Below are 20,117 nucleotides of genomic sequence, written 5' to 3' on the forward strand. Positions count from 1 at the left end.
CTTATAGCTGCCATTCGAACTGACCGATCAAAATCAGCATAAAGATCCATTTTACTTTTGCCATAAATGTGACGTGAGATCTTTTGCAATAAATTTTTTATCTCTAAAGTAAATTAACCTATATCTTTAAAAACTTGTTATTCTAATATAAAATTTTCCTCTTTACAAAAAAGGTTTTAATGAGTTTTTCATAGAAGCATTCCAACTAAACTTATGCATCAAAAGTACTGATTAATCAGACATGTGCCTTATAAATTCTTTGTTGCTCATACGCCATGGTACTGTATGCATGCTCAGTACACTTGTTGTGTAACTTCAACTGCGTATAACTTTTAAAGTAGTGGTTTTATGGATAAAAGCATTAAGAACTTTTTTGTAAAGTAAAACATTTTGTACTAGACTATCATTATAAGTGTGTAGCTTTAGTTGTTTAATGCAAAATATCAAGAAATTAGACACGGTCTAAATTGACAATAAAAAGTTTGTTTACGTCGAATCCTTTTATTCGGCACTGAAACTTCAGGAGGCGTTTGAAAAAAAAAATCAACCTGGAAAATAACGCACACACTAATACATACATATGTACATGCCAGTCATATTATATATATAAAAATTATTTATTCTATACCTATGAATAATGCAAATCCAGCAATTAAATTGCTGTCAGCATTTCGCCATGGTAACTAACCGTTTGCAAAACTTTAACTAAAAACAACGTCGACATCTACTTGACTGCATAAGCCATGGCAAAGAAAGTAACTATGTGTTTGGAGGTTATGGTTTTGACATTTACTACATTTGTTTGCTTAAAACATACATACACATGTACATAACCATTACATACTGACAATGAATCATTCATGAGCTCCTATGTAAATCAACAATAATTAAATTACATGATACTAAAACTGCCAAAGGACAGTCGGAGGTGTGTTTGTATTTGTCTTTAGGCGTGTGTCTGTGTGTGTTTGGATGAATAATACAGCGTTTAGGGATTGCTTGCGCGCGCACTCGCTTCCGGTCCGAATTGTTGTGTTTGCGTTTCCCAAAGACGCGCGTACAGACCGTTATGCTTTAAGAGTTCCCCGTGTGTGCCACGTTCACCCACACGCCCATTCTCCAGCACGAAAATCTCGTCGGCATCCATGACGGTGGAGAGTCGATGTGCTATGCATATGCTGGTGCGATTGGCAGTGGCGCGTGAAAGTGCTTGCAGAATATTCTTGAAAGTAAGAGTAATGAAAAATGAATGTGATTTGAAAACTTAAACGCTAACGCTTACCTGTTCCGTAATGGAGTCCAGACTACTCGTTGCCTCATCGAATATGAGAATCGGCGAGTTTTTGAGTATGGCGCGTGCAATGGCCACGCGTTGTTTCTCACCGCCCGACAGCTTTAGCCCACGTTCGCCGACTTGTGTGTCGTATCGCTTCGGCCAACGCATGATGGACTCATGCAAATCCGCCATGCGTGCAGCATTCTCCACATCTTCTTGCGATTTATTTAAGTTGCCATAGTGGATGTTGTGCTGTATGGTGTCGTGGAAGAGTACCGAATCCTAAAATATTTAAAAAAAAATGTACGGATTCTGATTACTTTCGAAAAAGTGAGTGTTATTTCTGATAAATTTAGACTCGATATCTTCAATAATGCAAAAAAAAAGTTAAGTGGTAGTGATCCGACTTTGGCCATTTTAAAACCGTTCTAAGGGCTTCATGAAAATATTTTCACGATTTTTTTTCTGATTTATTTTTGTTGTTGTTGTAGTGTGATAAAATGTTATACAAGTATTTTTGGAAAATGCTGTGAAGATCACAGGCCTAGACCAGATACAACTTCGAGTCTGGTCCGGTTAGATACACTACACTGTCAATGTGCTCAAATCGCTGTTGTTGTTGTAAAGGCAGAAAATATCTGTGAAGTAATTTGGAGGAATGCTGCCGAGTTGACAGTCTTTGGCCGGATAAAAACCCGGGTACGTTCCGGTTTCGTATAGTCAAATGTTGTGGGAACCGTTAAAATCTACAAAATCTCTCTTCGAAAGACTTCGACTATAAATCAAAAAAAAAAAAACTTCTCCGATAGTTTTGACAGTTTATGGTATATTTTACTGTAGACAAAATAGAACTTTACCTACCACCGCTTCCTCAGAGAGTCAAGTATTATCAGGATATCTCAATTTTTATTGAAGTTATCACTTGCACGAAGATGCGGAGGGACGAAGAACCTAGAAATAAATTCGTTTCCATCTCCCGATATACACAACGCTTTCATATATCGTACACAACCTGATATCTATCTAGATTAGTGCTCGGTAGTGCTAAGTGTTACAAACAACCGTTAGGTGGACCAAATAATTATACTCTGGCAAAATTCGGAGCATTAAAACTAATATATTTACGTGTTATATTTTTAGCCTTACTTGCGGCACTACAGCGATGGCGTGTCGCAAACTGTCTAAATCCACTTCACTGATGTCCTGTCCATTAATAAAAATTTTGCCCGCATTTGGTTCGAAGAAACGAAACAGCAAACGCACCATTGATGATTTTCCCGAACCCGAACCACCAACGAAAGCGATTGTCTTGCCAGCTGGTATGGTGAACGACATATTCTTGAAGATGGGTTTACCCGGTTCATACTCAAAATTGACATTTCTAAATTCAATAGATGCATTGTCAGAACCAACCGCCAGATGTGGTGCATTCGGCGCCGAAGCAATACGTGCATCGACATTCATAAGCGTAAACATTGATTGCATATCAAGTAGAGCTTGCCGCACCTCGCGGTATACGCTGCCGAGGAAACCCAAGGGGATCGAAAGTTGAAATAGTAAACCGTTAACCATCACCAAATCACCAACGCTCATATTGCCCTTGGATATCTCATTAGCGGCTAGCAACATGATTAAACTCAGCGCCGAACTAAAAATGGCATTTTGACCGAAATTCAACATAGCCAAACTGGTGCTCGTCTTCAAACTGGCCGCCTCATATTTCTTCAGCACTTCATTGTAGCGGCCGGCTTCGAACTTTTCATTATTAAAATACTTGACAGTTTCGTAGTTGATCAGGGAATCGACAGCTTTATTGCCCGCCTCATTTTCGGCCTGATTCATATAGATGCGGAACTTGGTGCGCCATTGTGTAACGGCTAGCGTGAAAGTGGCATACACGCCAACACAACCCATTGAAACGCCGGCGAAGGCTAAGCCACACTGCGAAAGTGATATCCAAAATATAACCGTTAACAAATGTGGATATAATTTTAGCTGGCAAATATTTTACCTTCACGCCCAAAATGGACGATACCAGGGCCAGTTCGAATATGGTTGGTACAACATTGAAAACCATGGCGCTGAGTACAAAGTTTATGCCACGCGAACCGCGATCGATGGTCTGAAAATTTCAAAAATATTATTTTTCAACACTCGAGCATAGACAACGGCACTTTAGTGCTTACCTTAGATAAGGCACCAGTCTGCTTATTCAAATGGAATGCCAAATCCAAGTTATGCAAATGCAGAAACACGTTCGTGGCGATCTTTCGGATGGAATGGTGTGCCACCCTGGCGAAGACAGCATTACGCAGTTCGTTGAAAGCGGCAGCGCTGGCGCGAGCTACGCCATCTAAAAGTATGCCGTATTTATATTTAAGTGCTTCTAATAAATCTTACTAATTTTGTATTACATCCAAGCAGCATGGCGGTGGCTACAGACAACACCGTGTCCGGCGCTGTGTCCATATTCAACGTGTTCATCGTGTTCAGCGTATCGACGGCACCCTTAAATAGGAACGGCACACAAACTGTTAACATCTTGGAGCCAACAAGTAGACTTAAAGATATAGCCACACTGCAGGCAAAAAGTAAGGAGAGAAAAGTGAGGTTAATTAAAAAAAAAAATTTAGTTTTTTTTTTATTCATACCGTTTTCGCACAAGCGCATCCTCTTTGGGCCAGATGTAGTGCATCATGGCACGCAACATATCTTGTGACGTCACTTCCGGCGCGTCGAGTTTCCCCAGCGCACTGCCCGCATCAGTGCCGCCTAAATGAACATGACAATTTCGTAGTGGTAACCGCTGTGCTGTTGTTGTCGGACCTGTGGGTAATTACTAGATTCAGAAGTAAGACCCCAACAAGGTCACACAACAACAGTAAGCGTTTGATTGATGATTAATGACAACTAAAGGGAAAAATGTTAGCACGGTTAGCTGAACAAAAATTTGTTAAGTATGTATGTATGTACATACATGAGAAAATATTGCATAAATAATTCAGTAACTAAGGCATAAATAAAAGTAAGTTTTTAATTAAAAGCACAGGATTAATACGATTAGTAGAGCTCGAATACAAATGCAAGTGCGTATTTATATTTAATATTAGCAGAGCACTCCATTTGTCATCCCACTTTATTTCATGACATTGACTCCCCCTTCCGTTGCCCAATGACGCTTACATAGCATATTCTGTTGCAGATTTTCTTTTAATTCTAACAATTTTAAATTCATGACAATGTCCGAATCGAATAATTCAAAAAGTTATATAAAGGTATTGAATCTGCCTTGAATATGAAGAAATTAATTTCGATAAGGATTAATACCTACTAAGGTACAAATAAACAACTTTTACAGAGGCGACAATTTAATTATTATTTTTTAAATAAAAGAACACTATATGCAACTATTACAGTTAGACATATACTGTCGTGACATTTTTATACTCTTGCAACATGTTGCTACAGATTATAATAATTTTGTTCACGTAACGTTTGTTTCTATTACCTAAAAATTATCGGGTTATACATAGGGTAATATATATATAAATGATCCGGATGACGAGACGAGTTGAATTCCGGTTGCCTGTCTATCTGTCCATTCGTCCGTCTGTCCGTGTGTGTTTTGTATATTTTTGCACATTTGATTTGCATAAAGATCCGAGCTTTATAAAATGGTCGTAAGGTGTATAAATTATACTATCATTTATTTACATTGAAATTATAAGAAGTTTTACGGTAATACTTGTAGTAGGAAAAAAGTAAACAAAGCAGAAAATCAGGCGATTAGTTGACGTTTAATTGGCGTGAATGTCAAAAATTTCTTATTTAAATTAAGCTGGTGCTGTCGAAAAACATATAAAAAAATCAAAAACAGCAAGACAACTTTTTAAAACGGTTGCTAAAAAAAATTTTTTTTTTGGCAAAAAAAAACACAAAAAAAACAATGTACGAGCATGCTATATGATTCAACGACATGCCCGTTCATTCTTCATACTCAGCGATAATCGAAGGTGTCAAGAGGCGACCAAGTGATACCTGAGCGTTTACACACGTATTTACAGTGTTACCTCTTCCCTATGCCGTTATTTCGTTGATGCGTTCTAACACTGTGTAATCGCGTTGTAGTTACCTTTGGGTATTTTCTTCACCAGAACACCACCCAGCAATTTATTTCCTGGTGTTGGCGTAAATGGCGTGATTTTCTTCTTTTGCGTTTTTGCAAGATCATCATTGTCGGCTACAGAACGGCTGGAACAGAACTGAAATACAAAAGTTTGCAAAGCGTATTGCATGAGTAAAAGGAAAGTGTACAACATGTTTTAATATTAAAAAAGAAATAATTTTATTTAAAATTAATATACAGTGTGTATATTTTCGGCTTAACTTCTACTCTACTTCATATACTATTTAAATAATCTTCAAGGTAACGTATGCACTCTTCCATATAGCTTTTCGCTACTTTTCCGCTTTCGCTAAGTGTGGTGAGTTTTTCGAAATCAATCAAAAATGTTCTATAAGTGTTTATTTTATAAGCCACAAGTGAACGCACTTCATTCTCGACATTGGCCAATCTCTCAGCCGCACCAAAAGCCACTTCATTAAGCACATTCGGGTATACACTCTGCTCGTGTACAAGCAAATGCAGTACAACACATAAATTGTGCGAAACGCCATCAAGCAAGTGCACAAACATTTCATCGTGCAAATTGTGGTGGCGTATAAAGGCAAATTTGTTGCGATGCAAAATTAAATTGCTGTACGTTTTGTCGTGTTTCAGAAAATCCTCAATATCGGTTAGCAAAAAACTAAAATAATCGTGTTGATTTTTAGGTATGAAAAAACCGTATTCGATGAGTAATTCAAAATTTGAATAGGTGCCATAACTTATAAACAGTTGTGAACGTGGTGAAATTGCAGAAGCGTCGCTCTCCCTCTGTAATGTCACAACGTATTCCAATTGCTTATTTGGCCCCGTTGGTATGAGTTCGGCCTTTGTAGTTACTTCATCTGAATGATTGAGGAGGTCAAGAAATGGAGCTAATGCCATATTTGGCTCGTCATCGAGTAGCAGTTGAAAAAAGCATTTGTCTGGTTTGACTTGGCGACTGAATACAAAAACACTTCGTGTGTTTACAGCAAAATAAGCCCACTTGAATGCATCCAGCGTATAAATTTCATCAAAATACAGCTGATTGCAATAACAACATTTGTTACTATGAAAAACACTTTTTAGGTTGGCGTAATTTTCACGAATAAGGCGATGTTGTTCAACTGTCTTCTCCAAAATTTCCTCAGGCAAACGTTGCAGCTCAGCAATCGGGCAAAAATAAGGTGTGCTAAATTGTTTAGGTATGGTGTTTATGTAAGCGCTAATATGTGAAGCTTCTTTCAGATGTTTCTCGTGCAGTATATATAACGCTAATAATGATTGAAATGATATTTTGCGATCTTTGTGGAATTTTGTAACATCAAATTGTGATTTAAAGTGGGCAGCTTCTTCCAGTGTTGATATTGTAACCAAACATTTCAGGGGTAGTTTTATAAGTTTATCACCATCAGAGAATTTTTGTACTTTCGGGAAAACTTTAGTATAACGTCCCACGCTTTCGGGGATAAAATGGGTATGGGCGGATAGAGGAGATCCTCCAGATCAAGAATATATATAGATATAGCCGCGGGAAACTTATAGTTTTCGAGATATTTAGGTTTAAAGTTCAAAATTTTGACTATTTAAAGTACGCATTTTTCCCATTTCGAATGGGTTATACACTTATATTTTCCACTTTTATATCGACTAACACTTCACTAATTCGTTTGTACACATTTATTTTACATTATATAGTGCAAAAATAGTTTAATTCAATAATTAAATTATTGTTAAATTCTATTAATTCTGACAATAACAAAAGGGTTGCAAAATTTCAAATAACCAGTGTTACCTTATCGACATCTTTTGTAATTGAACTGAAAGAAATTAACACAGACAATACCCCAAATACAGGAATCCAAAACCTAGAGAAATAAACTATTACAAAGCATTGATGTTAAGTATTATGTTATACCCTCTATGACAATATTACTTTTTCAAAAAAAATAACCCTTGCCGGTCCAACACCGGGGTGTATCAAAATAATTTTCGCGCAGAACTTCTTTTTGCGTTGGCGGCCTTCGGCCGCGCTTGAAAAAAATAACCCTGGTCGGTCCAACACCGGGGTGTATCAAGGTTTTTTTGCGCAGAACTCCTTTTTGGGTTGGCGGCCTTCGGCCGCGCTTCAAAAAAATAACCCTGGTCGATCCAACACCGGGGTGGATCAAGGTTTTTTTGCGCAGAACTTCTTTTTGCGTTGGCGGCCTTCGGCCGCGCTTCAAAAAAATAACCCTGGTCGATCCCACACCGGGGTGGATCAAGGTTTTTTTTGCGCAGAACTCCTTTTTGCGTTGGCGGCCTTCGGCCGCGCTTCAAAAAAATAACCCTGGTCGATCCAACACCGGGGTGGATCAAGGTTTTTTTGCGCAGAACTTATTTTTGGGTTGGCGGCCTTCGGCCGCGCTTCAAAAAAAATAACCCTGGTCGATCCAACACCGGGGTGTATCAAAGTTTTTACGCGCAGAAATTCTGTTTGCGTTGTTTCCTGTATCTAGGGTACAATCTCTCTGTTTATTTTATTTTTCTTCGTTTACCAAATATATTAGTATGGCAACACTGATGTTTTGACATTCACAACCATTTTGTTATTGTCAAAATTAATAAAATTGAAGAATGATTTAAATATTGAAATAAAGCTATTTTTGCAGCATCTAATATAAAAAAAATTTCTAAAAACGAATTAGTCAAGTGTTAGTGGATATAAAAGTGATAAATACAAGTGTATAATTCATTTTAAATAGCAAAAATACGTACTTTAAATAGTTGAAATTTTCAACTTTAAACGTAAATATCTCGAAAACTATAAGTTTCCCGCGGCTATATCTATATATATTCTTGATCTGGAGGATCTCCTCTATCCGCCCATACCCATTTTATCCACGAAAGCGTGGGACGTTATTCTAAAGCCGACCCGTACTTTCGAACAAACACCCCGACCAGTAATTGGAAAGTCACGTGCCGTTAACCGACTTGGATTGTGCCAACCCAGCCTTCTCATCTCATATAGTAAAGGATTTAAGTGGTTTTCTGTGGCATTTTGCATTGCACGAATGCGTTTATTGCGTTGCCTTGCGCGGCCTGTGCGACCCATGATCCCGTTTACAATACTTATGAATAGTTACAACTACTTTGTTTCTGTAAATTTTGTACCAATTGTGTGTGACAGCAAACAGTGTTCGAATGTAGATTGTTACTGACTTAATAGTTTTGTTATTTTATTTTAAATACTTTGTATGTTGTTGTTCACGAAGTTTGTTAATTCTGCAATGAGAAGTAGATAAAAGAGAAATGGTAATTAATTAGACCATTTTCATCTTCGACTAGTAACTTTAGCTGCACGGAAGGCCAAAACAATACAAATTTGAACACTGTTTGCCTGACCACTCCAGGAGCACATTTTGAAAATATCAAGCATATGCTGAAGTCTAATCATTATGGTAATTTGTCTAATAAGATATGGTGCGAAATTGAATGCTATCGCTTGATATGGCCTTGAAATTTGCGATCTTACTCGGAACAAGAACTTACCAAATGAACAGGTAATCTACGTTGTCCATGCGCTTTAAGTATGCCAGAAGTGGTTCTCACTATGCTGGAGAATCGTCTATTTGTTGATGTTATTTGTTGCTGCTTGCTACAAAATCTCGCCAAATGCACTAGTCCAGACATAATTTAACAGACACACACTCGAAAAGAAAATATCTTCTCCCTCCTTCCAAACTTGATAACATCCACTCGTTTTCACAATTTTTCTGTTCAATCCTCTTATCAGCTGATTTACAAAGGATTGTTCGATTTATAACCAACTTAATAATGCTGCCATTTTACGGAAACAAAAAAAAATATAAGTATAATATATATTTAAGTATAATATTATTTTAAGCGTACACCGTACGACTAGTAAAATTCATGCAGTAGCCAAAGATGATAATACAACATATATCAGACCTTCTTTAATTTTTGGCGAATAATGTCATCATAATTGTACGGGATAATATACATAACATTTAAATAACCCTATACCTAAAAAGCAAAACAGAATACCATCAAAAAATTCGGAATTGTTACAAGTATGTACAAAATTTTAAGCTTGAGCCGCGAGATGCATGTATGATAGTAATTCAATATCTGTAGTTTATATTTTAAATCGTTATTTCGTACGCCTCTCTTCTTCTGGAAAAGTTAGTGATATTACGTTATTTAACATTTTAGGTCACGATATGTAGGTTCAAGTTTTAGAATTGTAAACGTAGTATAATTTTTAGTCAACGTAAACTACGTTTCATATGGCAACAGTACATTTTAAGTATGTTCAAAACAAATGTTTAAATAAAGGTGCACCAGGCAATACTCAAAAATCAAGATAACAGCGTCCATTTTGATAAATCTAGAAATTGTACTTCATTTAAGTAATATTAATTAAAGTTGCAAGTTTTCCTTAATATTTTAATAGCATCAAAAATGGAATCAACAATTAAAACAAAGAAGTGTTCCGTGAAACTCAATCGTATGTCGTTTGTTGGTATTACTCCACAAGAAGTACAGGTAGGTCGTGAAGTTAATTCTCAATTTACACATACAAAGTGTGAAAAGTGAATATAAGTACATTTAGATTTGTATCTTTGCCAAAAATTTTCACGCATTTTACATTATCAAGTGTTCGTATGTCCCTCTGATCTGGAGAAACCTGATCTCTTTATAAGGCTGATGAAAATTACTCAAATAATTATAATTAAGTGTTTGTTTATTTCTATTTAGGAACAAATTTTGGATCAGCGAATACGCCGCTGTGCGGTACGCGTTCAACGCTGCTCCGACACCACGAATTTTAGTAAAATAGTCTCAGACAGTTCGACCAATATAGATACCAAAATGCGACGTTGCTGCATTCGTTTGCCAAGGATAAATTTAGTTCGCAGTGAAATATCATCTCGGTCTGGCTCCGTAACCAGTGCCAGAATTCTTTCTGAATCAGGTTAGTAAATATGAATTACAAGTATAGAAAGTAAAACCTGATAATATACTCTAATTTCAGAACTGGATGATTCGGAAATTGCTAACCATTAAAGACCTTCAGGCATACCAAATACACTCGTAATCACATATTTACATTTATTATTGTTTCAATTCACTTAATAAATTAACAATTTGGCTCATTTTTATATGATGATTTAATATGGAAATATAATAATAAAATAGGTAAACAACTTCTAAAATAATGATTTATTATACTGTAATTTTATTATTTCCACTATATGATCTATATGCGCTTGACCCTAAATATCAGCGAATTGTTGTAGAGAGTTACATCAAAAAAAAGTATTTTTTCAAGAGCGATATGTCAATAAAATAGTTTACTCACATTTCTGGAATTACATTGATCAATTACAATAATATATCTTTTTAAACAATGGTTGTTGTTGTAAAAAGGTGGTTATAAAGCAGAGAACGTATATCATTTGGTGAAATTCACTAATAAAACCATGTTAGGTTTTGACAATTCACACGCTGGTCCGCAATTGAACCTTCTCTATAATATACGTTCTCTGGTTATAGCACCTGTACATGCCATTGTTCTCAAACTCAAATTTGACATAAGCAAATTTTAAAGAAATAAAACAAATATTTGCAATTTTAAAATTATGTTATTTTTCAATAATAACATTTAATCAAAATGTTTATTGTTATTTCAAATTTCTCATTTATAAAATATACGGCAACACTATTTTGCAATCGGTCCATCTTCTTCTTCGGTGTTTTACTCAGTTTTACTTTTTTCGAGAAGTTTGTAAAAGAAATTATCAGTGTTTTAATTCATTAAAAAATAATAAAAACTGTACAGGATACAACATGAACTGGTACAAAGGTAACATTGCAGAGGCAGTGGCAGAATCAAAGGCTAAAAATGCAATTTTTGTTGTTTATGTCGAAGGTTAGTAAAAATATACAAACCCATGAAAAAAGGAAAAATCAGCTGTGATTGAACACGTCATTTTTGCAATGATTTCTATACATTGCTCTTTCCATATTTTAATATTTTTTATTCCTTGCTCCAAAAGGTAAAGATGAATCAACACAAAAACTTTCAAACTTTATTAATGCTCAGAAAATACGAGAGAAATTGGAATCTGATAATTTTGTCGCCATAAAAATTGAAAGTGATAGCCAAGCATATATGCAGTTTGCAAAAATTTGTAAGTGCAAACTTTGGAACTTAATATATACTATATATTTACATATATAATATATATATATTTTTTTTTGATTACCACTTTTCAACTTTTTAGATCAAGTAGTTCCTGTACCATCAATTTTCTTTATTGGGAAGACTGGCACTCCTCTCGAGATAGGCACCGGCATAATTGCTTCTATTGGTGAACTGGAAGAGAAAATTAATAAGGTACTTACATTGTCCGGTCATAGCACACCATCTACGCAGTCATCAACTACTTTTATTACGGCCGAGCAAAATGCTGCTGAATCTAAACCGACTGCCAAAAATGATTCAAAGGACGCAGCTTTAGCAGACAATTCATCTCCATCCACAAGCCAGTCAACAATAGAAACATTTTCTGCCGTCAAGCAGGATGAACAGACTGAAATTATTTGTGATGGCGATGTCTGCTACAAGAAAACAAAAGAGCAAAAGGAAGACATTGTCCCGACTGACGAGAAACCCCAAAGCTCAATTAATCAGGGTGAGAATCAAAATGAAGCTGATGCAAAAGCACAATTGGAAGAAGCTAAAAAGAAGATGGAAGAACAGAGGAGGAAGCGCATTGAAGAAGAAAAACAATTAGAGAAAGAACGGGAGTTGAGGCGCAGACGTGAAGGAAAAGAAATGCAAACCCTACAAGAATATCAACGCGAGCAAGAATTGAAAGAACTAAAGGTTTGATTAAAATTGGCTTTTGTTATTTATACATTACGAAATATATTGTAAAATTAATTTTATTTAAGGAAAATATTCGACGTGAAAAACTCGAAGAAATGGCTGCGCGCGAGAGAATACGAGCACAAATTGCAGCTGATCGTGCCGAACGAGCGCAAAAGTTTTCGACGCCTCGTGATGCGTCAGGCCCTACAACAAGTGCAGAATTAGGAACTAATAGCGGTGGTGTCTCCATTGCAAACCCAGTTACCCCGGATAGCACTAGAATACAGTTTCGTTTCGCTAGTGGTAATACCGTTGCACATGTGTTTAATTGCCAAGACACACTCGGCAAGTTACGCGAGCATGTCCGTACAGACTTACTGCCTGGTACCGGTATAAAAGATTTTACGTTAGCTACAACATACCCTAAGCGGGAACTTAATATCGAACACGATGTACAAACTCTTGCCGAACTTAGTCTTTTTCCGAGTGCTGTTATCTTGATCATAGGGAAAGAAAGTACAAGTAGTCCAGCAGCCATTATAGCTCGCTCCGGTGGACTTCTGAACATATTTACTACGCTGGTGATGGCAATACTTTCTCCAGTTTTTTCTGTTTTTGGTTATTTGAAAAATATTGCTACCGGTGGTGGTCAAAAAAATAACAATGAGTCTGGTGCAAGCAAGCGAGCAAATGAGGAGGCTGGAGCACAACATGATGCGTTAGTGTAGATATAATTGAACGCTTACACATAATAATATATATTTTTAAATTTCAGTGCAAAACGTCGTAATATGGAACGTTTTGGAGGTGGTGTTGCTACCGGATCGATTTTGGGTAACAATGCCAGCAGCTCGGAAAATACGGAAAAAGGCGAATCGAAACCATATCGTCGTTATGGTAGCTCAAATATTCATCGCTTGACAGATCATAAAGATTCAGATGATGAAAATGCCACTTGGAACGGGAATTCCACGCAGCAGCAGTAGATAGTTTAACGTAACGTAGACTAGAATATAACACATAATTTAAATATATATTATACATAGTTTCCTTTCAAATAAAAATTAATGGTAAAGAACTTATGTTGGTGGTGTTACTGCATAACACATTCGCTAAATAATAATAAAAGTGTCAGAATGGAAGGACGCTTCAGCTTTTGTTATTTTTAGACCCAAATCTTGTTTTTAATGTTAGCTGTACGTTTTTAAATTAATTCTTATACTTAATTCGAAACTTTTGAAAATATACAATTTCAATATAACATTTTGCTAACAGTCTGGCAACGCGTTCGAAGGCATTTTTATCAATTATTTAGCTTTTAAATTCCTTCCAGCTGTCACGCCAAATGCAACCATGTATGCGCTGATTAGAAAAAACTGGAATTTTTGACATTTCCATCAAACAAGTTCAAGCTCCTCTACAACATGTGTTTGAGTTTTCCAAGGTATCGCAACGTGTTCGTTCGTTTCTCAATTCTCAGCTCTGGTGGATAATCAAAAAGGGTGGCTGCAATCGTAAAAAAAACGGCAAGTGAATTGGTTGATAGCGCGGCGTGTAGCAAATTTCCACAAAAATTTGTGTACTTATTTTTCTGCAAAAGCCAAACAAAAGCATTTCACTTGTAAAATCAATTAGCTTTTACAAATACGCAGAAAACGCATTGCAATAAATTTTTATTTTACGGAATGGAAACAAATGAGTCGCATACAGTGCATACAGATTACAACAAAAAAAAAAAGTAAATTCCCAAGCAAATGAAAAAGGTGGTGTAAATGTAAAGTGAAAGAATATAACAAAAAGCAAAGTAAAAGCAGTGAAGATTTTGTGTGGCTGGTTTCTTCAATGTTTTCCGCCCCCTTACTTTTTATTGGTGTTTGTAAAATAGTTGTCGATATTAATGTGGTATAAATTATTAAGATTAATTAATATGCTAACAAATTAACTTACCGAGTCAATCGTACAGCAATATATGTTTAATTAAGCTTGTGAAAAAGTAAATTAAACTACAGACGAAACGGTTGTTTATTCGCAAATAAAAAAAATATAAGAAGCATTAAACGCATACAAAACAGTAAGTCGAAAAAAAAATATTATAGCGGTAGAACAAAACAGTGAATATGCGCTAGTGGAACGTGTCTATTACTGCTGTTGCTATCACGAATCATTTTTGCTTACCTGCACGCCGTCAAACAACTGCCCCTAACTTTTTTTAAACAGACATTTATTTACTTGCCGTACCTTGAAACTTGGAACGCTTGTCATTTGTCCTCATCTTGAACAGCCCAATATTCGCAAATCCGAATATACTTTCATATGTATGTTGTATATGCGTTTATGCGCTTGAATAACTGCAAAAAGTTGAAGAAATTGCTGTAAATATTTAAACTACCATCTCTATAAGGAAGTTTATAAAACACATCCGGTTAATTTCAAATCAGTGCATGAAAGGGTTAGAATGCCTGTTCTCTGTTTCGAAAAAATTTGCAAGTGGAGTTTTTTAAGGTAAGCATTTTAAGGTTTTAATTTTTTTGCAGTTTAACTTTGTGGTCGTGTGTGCGCTATTATGGTTTCGTATTAAGGTTTAATTTAAACTTATTTTGGTTGAACGTGATTAAAGTAGTATTTAATAATTTAAGGCTTTTGTTGCTAAAAGTGGAGTGGCAATTGGCAACACTGAAAGTAAACAAAACAAAGTTCTGTGCTATGTTGTTTGCGCTCACTTTATTTCGTTGTAAGAAGGACACTTTGAATTTTGTTTATTGATATCAGTTTTTTTTTTTACGCACACATAGGTATGTAGAATGTCAGAAATATTGTTATAATCTTTACATTGTTTATTGCCTAATATTAATTTTTTTTTTTTTGTTTTTTGTTTTTTGACAGCTTTTAATCAACGCTTAAGAAATTTGGAAACGTTATCGCTCTACGTTTAATAGTTCGTAGAAATAATCTTATGATCTTAAATAAAATATAATAAAAAATAGACAGTGTGTTTTAGAAGTGTTTATTCGTGTAAATGTCAGTTTAAGAGTGTTATAAAAATTATTAAAAAAATATCAATTTTAAGAAAAGTAGTCATTGCACGTATTGCAATTGTAAATAATAAGTAATACGAAAAGAAAGTAAAATCTCACATAAATAAATATTAATAAAAATTTAATCATCTAAAAATCCATTTAAAATATTTGAGCAACCAATTGTCGGTTCGTGCGTGTTTACTTTTACTGTTGTTTTGAGAAATTTCAATTCTTTTGTATGGCAAATTGTTGAATGGCGGCCACTGTTGGCCCCAAAAGGCACACCGTGAACGGAATAAGAGCCAATCTCAATCCCAATCCCAATCATATTCATAATCACAACAACGGCGGTCATATAAATAGTCATCAAAGCAGTTCAAACGTTAACAACTGCTTTAGTAATACCTCCAATACACAACAGTTTGGTCATAGAGCAGTAGTGCCCGTTGTTGCTCCTACGTCGCGTTCTCGTCCGCGTATTTCAATGAGCGTATCAATGTCACTCGTACAGGGAGGAGCTGCTGGCGGTGCCCCACAAGGTGCCATATTAGCTGCTGCAGCACCATATTATCAACCGCCAGCTGTGCCACAGGATGTACAGCCGGATCGTCCCATTGGTTATGGCGCCTTCGGAGTAGTATGGTAAGTGAGAAATTAAATCAGCTGCTGCAAAGAATTTATTAATATACTATTTTTGGTTGCATTCGTTATTTTAACATATTCATGCCTAATGCGGCATTACAACAACACTTTTGTGTTAACACCAACAAACGAGCAAAGGAAAGCAAGCTACCACCTATTTTATTAGTCGCAGTAGTGTTAATATTCAAATTACAACAATAGTTAAGGACTAACCAAAGTTCGGTGTGTTATACACATAACGGCGCTTTCCCAAAGTGAAAGAATTAAGGCCGATGAGCTTATTGATCAAGATGTATCATAATGCAAATAAAGCAATGCATTTTTTTACTTTCATATTCACCAGGCTCACACATACAAGTACATATACTATTTGTGTGCGTTTATTCACATTCACTTGGGAAACTCATAGTGCAGCGTGACCTGAGTGTTCAACGTCAACTGCTGAGTAGCTCATTTTGATTTGTACGAATCTCTAAAATTACATTTTATCTATGTGCACACGTAAACGCATACATATATATATATTTATATGTATGTACATATACATATACGTGATTAGTATGTGTACCACCAGCGGCACGGCATACATTGCAGTGGCTTGTGAAGTAAAGGTTCATTGCCTTTTGCAGACGTGGCGTACTCGCTTACAAATGGGGTAAAAATCGTCCCGACTATGTTCACTGCCACTTCAAGTATTACAAAGTGTAGTGCTCATAGTACTACAATATGTCTGTCTGTCTGTCTATATATGTATGTGCATGCATGTGTTTGTATACAGTTACATGTAGGAATGCTTTGTACGTAGAACTGTGCTGCTACCCCTCAATTCAGCTGCCGCGTTTGTTGTTGTTTCTCTTGTAACTGCTGCTTTGACGTTTACAACGCACACACAACACGCCGCAACCGCCCTCCTCCCATTACCTTCACACAGCGAGGGTTGCTTACATAAAATATTCTTGCTAAATACTAAATACTTGGCGGCTCCTCACATCGGAAATTGTTTGTAAAAATTTTATTTTTATGAATTTTAATCAACTGCAATACGGATTTGTTTCGCCTAAAGTTGTTGCTGCTGCTGCTGCTGCTGTTACAAGCTGGCGAATATTTTCCCATTTAATGTTGGTGTAATTATGCTTTGCTTCTGTGTTTTGTTGTTCATCGAGTATACAAATTATGTTGTTGTATTTTGCTGGCGTTACTCTGCTGGCTAATGAAAAAACCGTTGTAAAAATATATACAGATGTAAAAGTGTTACTATATTAAAATGTGTTGTTTATCATTTTTATACCCTGAACAGGCTGTATTAAATTCGCCACGAAGTTTGTAACATCCAGAAGGAAACGTCAGAGACCCTATAACATACATATATTCGTATATGCATATAAACGCTCAAAGTGACGGACGAGCTGAGTCCATCTGCCTATCTGTTGTTGTTGTAACGGCTACCTAGTCCCCGCTTGGGTGATAAGTTATAGTTTGGTTGTCGTCAAAAGGTTATCTAACGGGAGGCCAAGGAAACGAGCTGTTTCGACGGGGTCGGACCATAGGGTATCTGCCCATCTGTCTGTATATACGCTAACTAGTCCCTCAGTTTTTGCTATATCGATCTGAATTTTGCAAACGTCCTTTTCTCCCCAAGAACCTGCACATTTGTCGGATTCGCCAATACCGCCGGACCACTATTTCATATAGCTGCCATACAAACTGACCGATCAAAATCCAGTTCTTGTATGCAAAACTTTTTTATTTGACGAGCTATCTTAACGCAATTTGCGACGGAATATTATCCGAAGTAACGGTACAATCACCGTAGAAATAGTTCAGATCGAAACACTATAGCTTATAGCTGCCATACGTACTGACAGCCTACTTCTGTTATATTGCTCTTGTTGAAATTTAAATGTCATCTCTCTTAACTTCCAATAAAACGAAAATTACTACTTTCGCAGGAAAAGCATGCTGAGATAATGAGTGTACCAAACTGCGCGTTAGGTAACCGTTACTTTGGCTCGAACACTATTATAAATAAATGTTATTAAAATGCAATTAAAGATACTACCCTTTGGTCGCTTGTAAATAAGAGATTTGTAACAGTTTTTCACGAACCAGCACTGAGTTTTACCACCTTTGCGATGAAACGAAAGACCTATGAAACGTGATCTTCAATGTCATTGTGTCATTTGGAATGCTGCTTTGAGGGTGAGTTTGAAGAAGTAGTATTATGGAATCATGCTGGGTTTCTTTAAATCCATAGAATGTATTCCTTTCATCGCTTATGTTACGTAATGAAGTCGAAGTGGTGTGCGTATTTAGGGGAGCATTTTAGCTCATTCTGTAATTCTCATACCACAGGATAATGGTTTTTACATAAAGAGAACTTGAAATTGAAGGTGGTTTGTTGTTGTTGTTGTAGTGGAATAGGACAATTGCCAATTGTACTTGGAGAATCTTAGCCTTTGACCTTCTAAAACGGTGGAGCCCGCTTCGGCGATGTAAATCCAAATCTTGAAACGCTCCGAAAGCGTAACAGATTTCAAAGTGAAAAGTCCTTGGTGCTTAACATTGTTGTTGTAGCGGCACATTCCCCAAATAATTTTGAGGAGTGCTGCAATCCTAGGATTGATAAAAATTTGGATCCGTGTCGGATCTATAAAAACCTGACATTCTCGGGAACGTCTTTTTATTGCTTATTTGTAGTTGTTTAAGTCTTCTGGTTCTCGAGCATCTCACGATGGTACATAAAATACTGATAGCTCAGCTTTCTTCTTAGAAAGGAAAGCAGCTGAGGATAACCATCAATTTTGGACTAGTTGGTAACTAGATAGAATTATTTCGGGCTTATGATAACCCGACCTCAACCCTTATCGTAAAAAAAACTAAAAACACACTAAACTTTTGTGTATGTACCATATAGGCAAGGGTACGGCTGCCTATACCCATAATTCTCTTATCTCTTAAACTGTTTGCATGAAAAAATTATCATTTAATCTTATAACTAATCTCAAAGTTCGCATCACCATGCTGTTATGTTTTTTTTTTATGTAAAATAAAATAAATTCCCACAAAAACACTTCAGCTTCAAGATGTCTGCAGCAAATAATATATTCTGTACAAGATTGACTTGTATGATTCATAAAATTCACAACCACAAGCACACGCACATACATTGCACGCACAAAAATACAAGTCATGCATATTTGTTCGTGTTTTTGTTAACTTGATTTTAACTTCCACACTTTTTTACGGTTAATTATGGGTCCACTTGTAAGCGTTCGATGCAAACGATAGCATTTAAGTTGTACAATAAATCCTTAAAGCATTTAAAAAACATTAATGGGCAGCTACCATAAAATTACACCGCAGCAACCCCAAGCTAAACTAACCTAACCTAAAAAAAAAAAACACAATACGCGTACTTAAGAACCAGAAGTGGAAGTTGAAGTGAAAATCAAGAAACTCAAGTGTCAGCTCGACAGCGTTTAGAGCAGAATATGCAGATAGGAAAAAATAATAAAATAATTAAATGAAAAAAAAGTTATAAAATTTTCTACCAAGTAGTATGTTTGCATGTGTGCGTGTTGCTGTTGCGCGCTGCGACTCCTTTTTAAAGCCCAAATTCAAGAATGTTCATACCATACATACATACATACTCATTGCCATTCAAGTGTAAAGCGGCATTTCCGGATGCAATCAGACGAAAACTGCTCGCAGTACTCAAATACCGTTCGCTAGCTGACTGCCTGATAGGCTGGTTGTGCGACTAGGAGGTTGACTGGCTACATATATACATACATGCATACATATATTTGCTCAGTCCCGCCGTTCACGTAAAATAAAACGCGGTAAAAGAAAACATAAGCAGCGGTAGTAGAAGCAAAAGGGCAAAGACCAAAGAAATCAGAAAAAAATAGAAAATTTAGTAAAAATAAAAAACCGACTAAAAGCCGCGCAGTAGCGCCGTATTAAAGAACTCCAAAGCCAAAGAAACGCTTTTCAGCGTTGTTCAATTTAACTTCTGCAGCTTCTTGAATACTGCAGTGGTTGGCTCAGTATGCGATGTCGCAGAGCACGCCACAAGTAAAACCCTAAAGGCCGTCTTCGAAACGAAGTAAAAAAACACACTCACACACATCCACATTCAACACATTTCAGGCG

The 20,117-nt window shown here is 36.3% G+C and overlaps 5 protein-coding genes across 8 annotated transcripts in view; 3 read left to right on the forward strand and 2 right to left on the reverse strand.

Annotated features, from left to right (window-relative positions):
* Positions 1 to 766: 766 nt before the first annotated feature.
* ABCB7 (ATP binding cassette subfamily B member 7) lies at positions 767 to 9,162 on the reverse strand. 2 transcript variants are annotated; one of them, XM_070111478.1, is made up of 9 exons: positions 8,955 to 9,162; positions 5,409 to 5,538; positions 3,928 to 4,048; positions 3,691 to 3,854; positions 3,463 to 3,629; positions 3,288 to 3,398; positions 2,423 to 3,217; positions 1,283 to 1,558; positions 767 to 1,222 (listed from the first exon to the last, which is right to left on the reverse strand). In XM_070111478.1, the coding sequence occupies exons 1-9, from the start codon at positions 9,093 to 9,095 to the stop codon at positions 989 to 991; spliced, it is 2,139 nt and encodes a 712-aa protein (XP_069967579.1). In that variant the 5' UTR covers positions 9,096 to 9,162; the 3' UTR covers positions 767 to 988. The 2 variants fall into 2 exon arrangements, with proteins under 2 accessions (XP_069967579.1, XP_069967578.1); XM_070111477.1 differs by having other exon boundaries at positions 3,928 to 4,102.
* Positions 5,597 to 9,141, reverse strand: LOC118682366 (SET domain-containing protein 4). Its single transcript, XM_070111481.1, has 4 exons — positions 8,955 to 9,141; positions 8,344 to 8,687; position 7,846; positions 5,597 to 6,850 (listed from the first exon to the last, which is right to left on the reverse strand). Exons 2-4 carry the CDS (start codon positions 8,515 to 8,517, stop codon positions 5,676 to 5,678), a joined length of 1,350 nt encoding a protein of 449 aa, XP_069967582.1. The 5' UTR covers positions 8,518 to 8,687; positions 8,955 to 9,141; the 3' UTR covers positions 5,597 to 5,675.
* Positions 9,163 to 9,741: 579 nt separating the features above from the next.
* Positions 9,742 to 10,645, forward strand: LOC106619245 (uncharacterized). Its single transcript, XM_014237270.3, has 3 exons — positions 9,742 to 9,971; positions 10,185 to 10,401; positions 10,462 to 10,645. The coding sequence occupies exons 1-3, from the start codon at positions 9,888 to 9,890 to the stop codon at positions 10,491 to 10,493; spliced, it is 333 nt and encodes a 110-aa protein (XP_014092745.1). The 5' UTR covers positions 9,742 to 9,887; the 3' UTR covers positions 10,494 to 10,645.
* A 509-nt stretch (positions 10,646 to 11,154) lies between these two features.
* On the forward strand, positions 11,155 to 13,385 carry LOC106619235 (UBX domain-containing protein 4). The gene is made up of 5 exons (XM_014237253.3): positions 11,155 to 11,358; positions 11,486 to 11,620; positions 11,714 to 12,318; positions 12,387 to 13,021; positions 13,079 to 13,385. Exons 1-5 carry the CDS (start codon positions 11,277 to 11,279, stop codon positions 13,287 to 13,289), a joined length of 1,668 nt encoding a protein of 555 aa, XP_014092728.2. The 5' UTR covers positions 11,155 to 11,276; the 3' UTR covers positions 13,290 to 13,385.
* Positions 13,386 to 13,831: 446 nt separating this feature from the next.
* The window catches only part of nmo (serine/threonine-protein kinase nemo), a 245,095-nt gene continuing 238,809 nt past the window's right edge, over positions 13,832 to 20,117 (forward strand). For all 3 annotated transcript variants that reach the window (XR_011396940.1, XM_014237265.3, XM_070111479.1), the window contains exons 1-2: positions 13,832 to 14,805; positions 15,187 to 15,962. Coding sequence is in view for 2 of the 3 variants with exons in the window: in XM_014237265.3 (XP_014092740.2) it covers positions 15,574 to 15,962 (389 nt within the window). In the remaining variant the exon portion in view is untranslated. The remainder of the gene's footprint in view (positions 14,806 to 15,186; positions 15,963 to 20,117) is intronic.

The sequence above is a fragment of the Bactrocera oleae genome, chromosome 6 (genome assembly GCF_042242935.1).
Source record: "Bactrocera oleae isolate idBacOlea1 chromosome 6, idBacOlea1, whole genome shotgun sequence".
NCBI classification, from domain to species: Eukaryota; Metazoa; Arthropoda; class Insecta; order Diptera; family Tephritidae; genus Bactrocera; species Bactrocera oleae.

Coding starts and splice junctions, on each gene's coding strand:
- LOC118682366 (XM_070111481.1), bottom strand. CDS start 8,517: ATGGGTCGCACAGGCCGCGCAAGGCAACGCAATAAACGCATTCGTGCA.
- ABCB7 (XM_070111477.1), bottom strand. CDS start 9,095: ATGTCTGGACTAGTGCATTTGGCGAGATTTTGTAGCAAGCAGCAACAA. Junction 3,630..3,690: donor CACCGCCATGCTGCTTGGAT/GTAATACAAAAT, acceptor GCATACTTTTAG/ATGGCGTAGCTCGCGCCAGC. Junction 1,559..2,422: donor CCATCGCTGTAGTGCCGCAA/GTAAGGCTAAAA, acceptor TAAATATTTTAG/GATTCGGTACTCTTCCACGA.
- LOC106619235 (XM_014237253.3), top strand. CDS start 11,277: ATGAACTGGTACAAAGGTAACATTGCAGAGGCAGTGGCAGAATCAAAG. Junction 11,621..11,713: donor TATGCAGTTTGCAAAAATTT/GTAAGTGCAAAC, acceptor TCAACTTTTTAG/ATCAAGTAGTTCCTGTACCA. Junction 12,319..12,386: donor AAGAATTGAAAGAACTAAAG/GTTTGATTAAAA, acceptor ATTTTATTTAAG/GAAAATATTCGACGTGAAAA.
- LOC106619245 (XM_014237270.3), top strand. CDS start 9,888: ATGGAATCAACAATTAAAACAAAGAAGTGTTCCGTGAAACTCAATCGT. Junction 9,972..10,184: donor TTACTCCACAAGAAGTACAG/GTAGGTCGTGAA, acceptor ATTTCTATTTAG/GAACAAATTTTGGATCAGCG. Junction 10,402..10,461: donor CAGAATTCTTTCTGAATCAG/GTTAGTAAATAT, acceptor CTCTAATTTCAG/AACTGGATGATTCGGAAATT.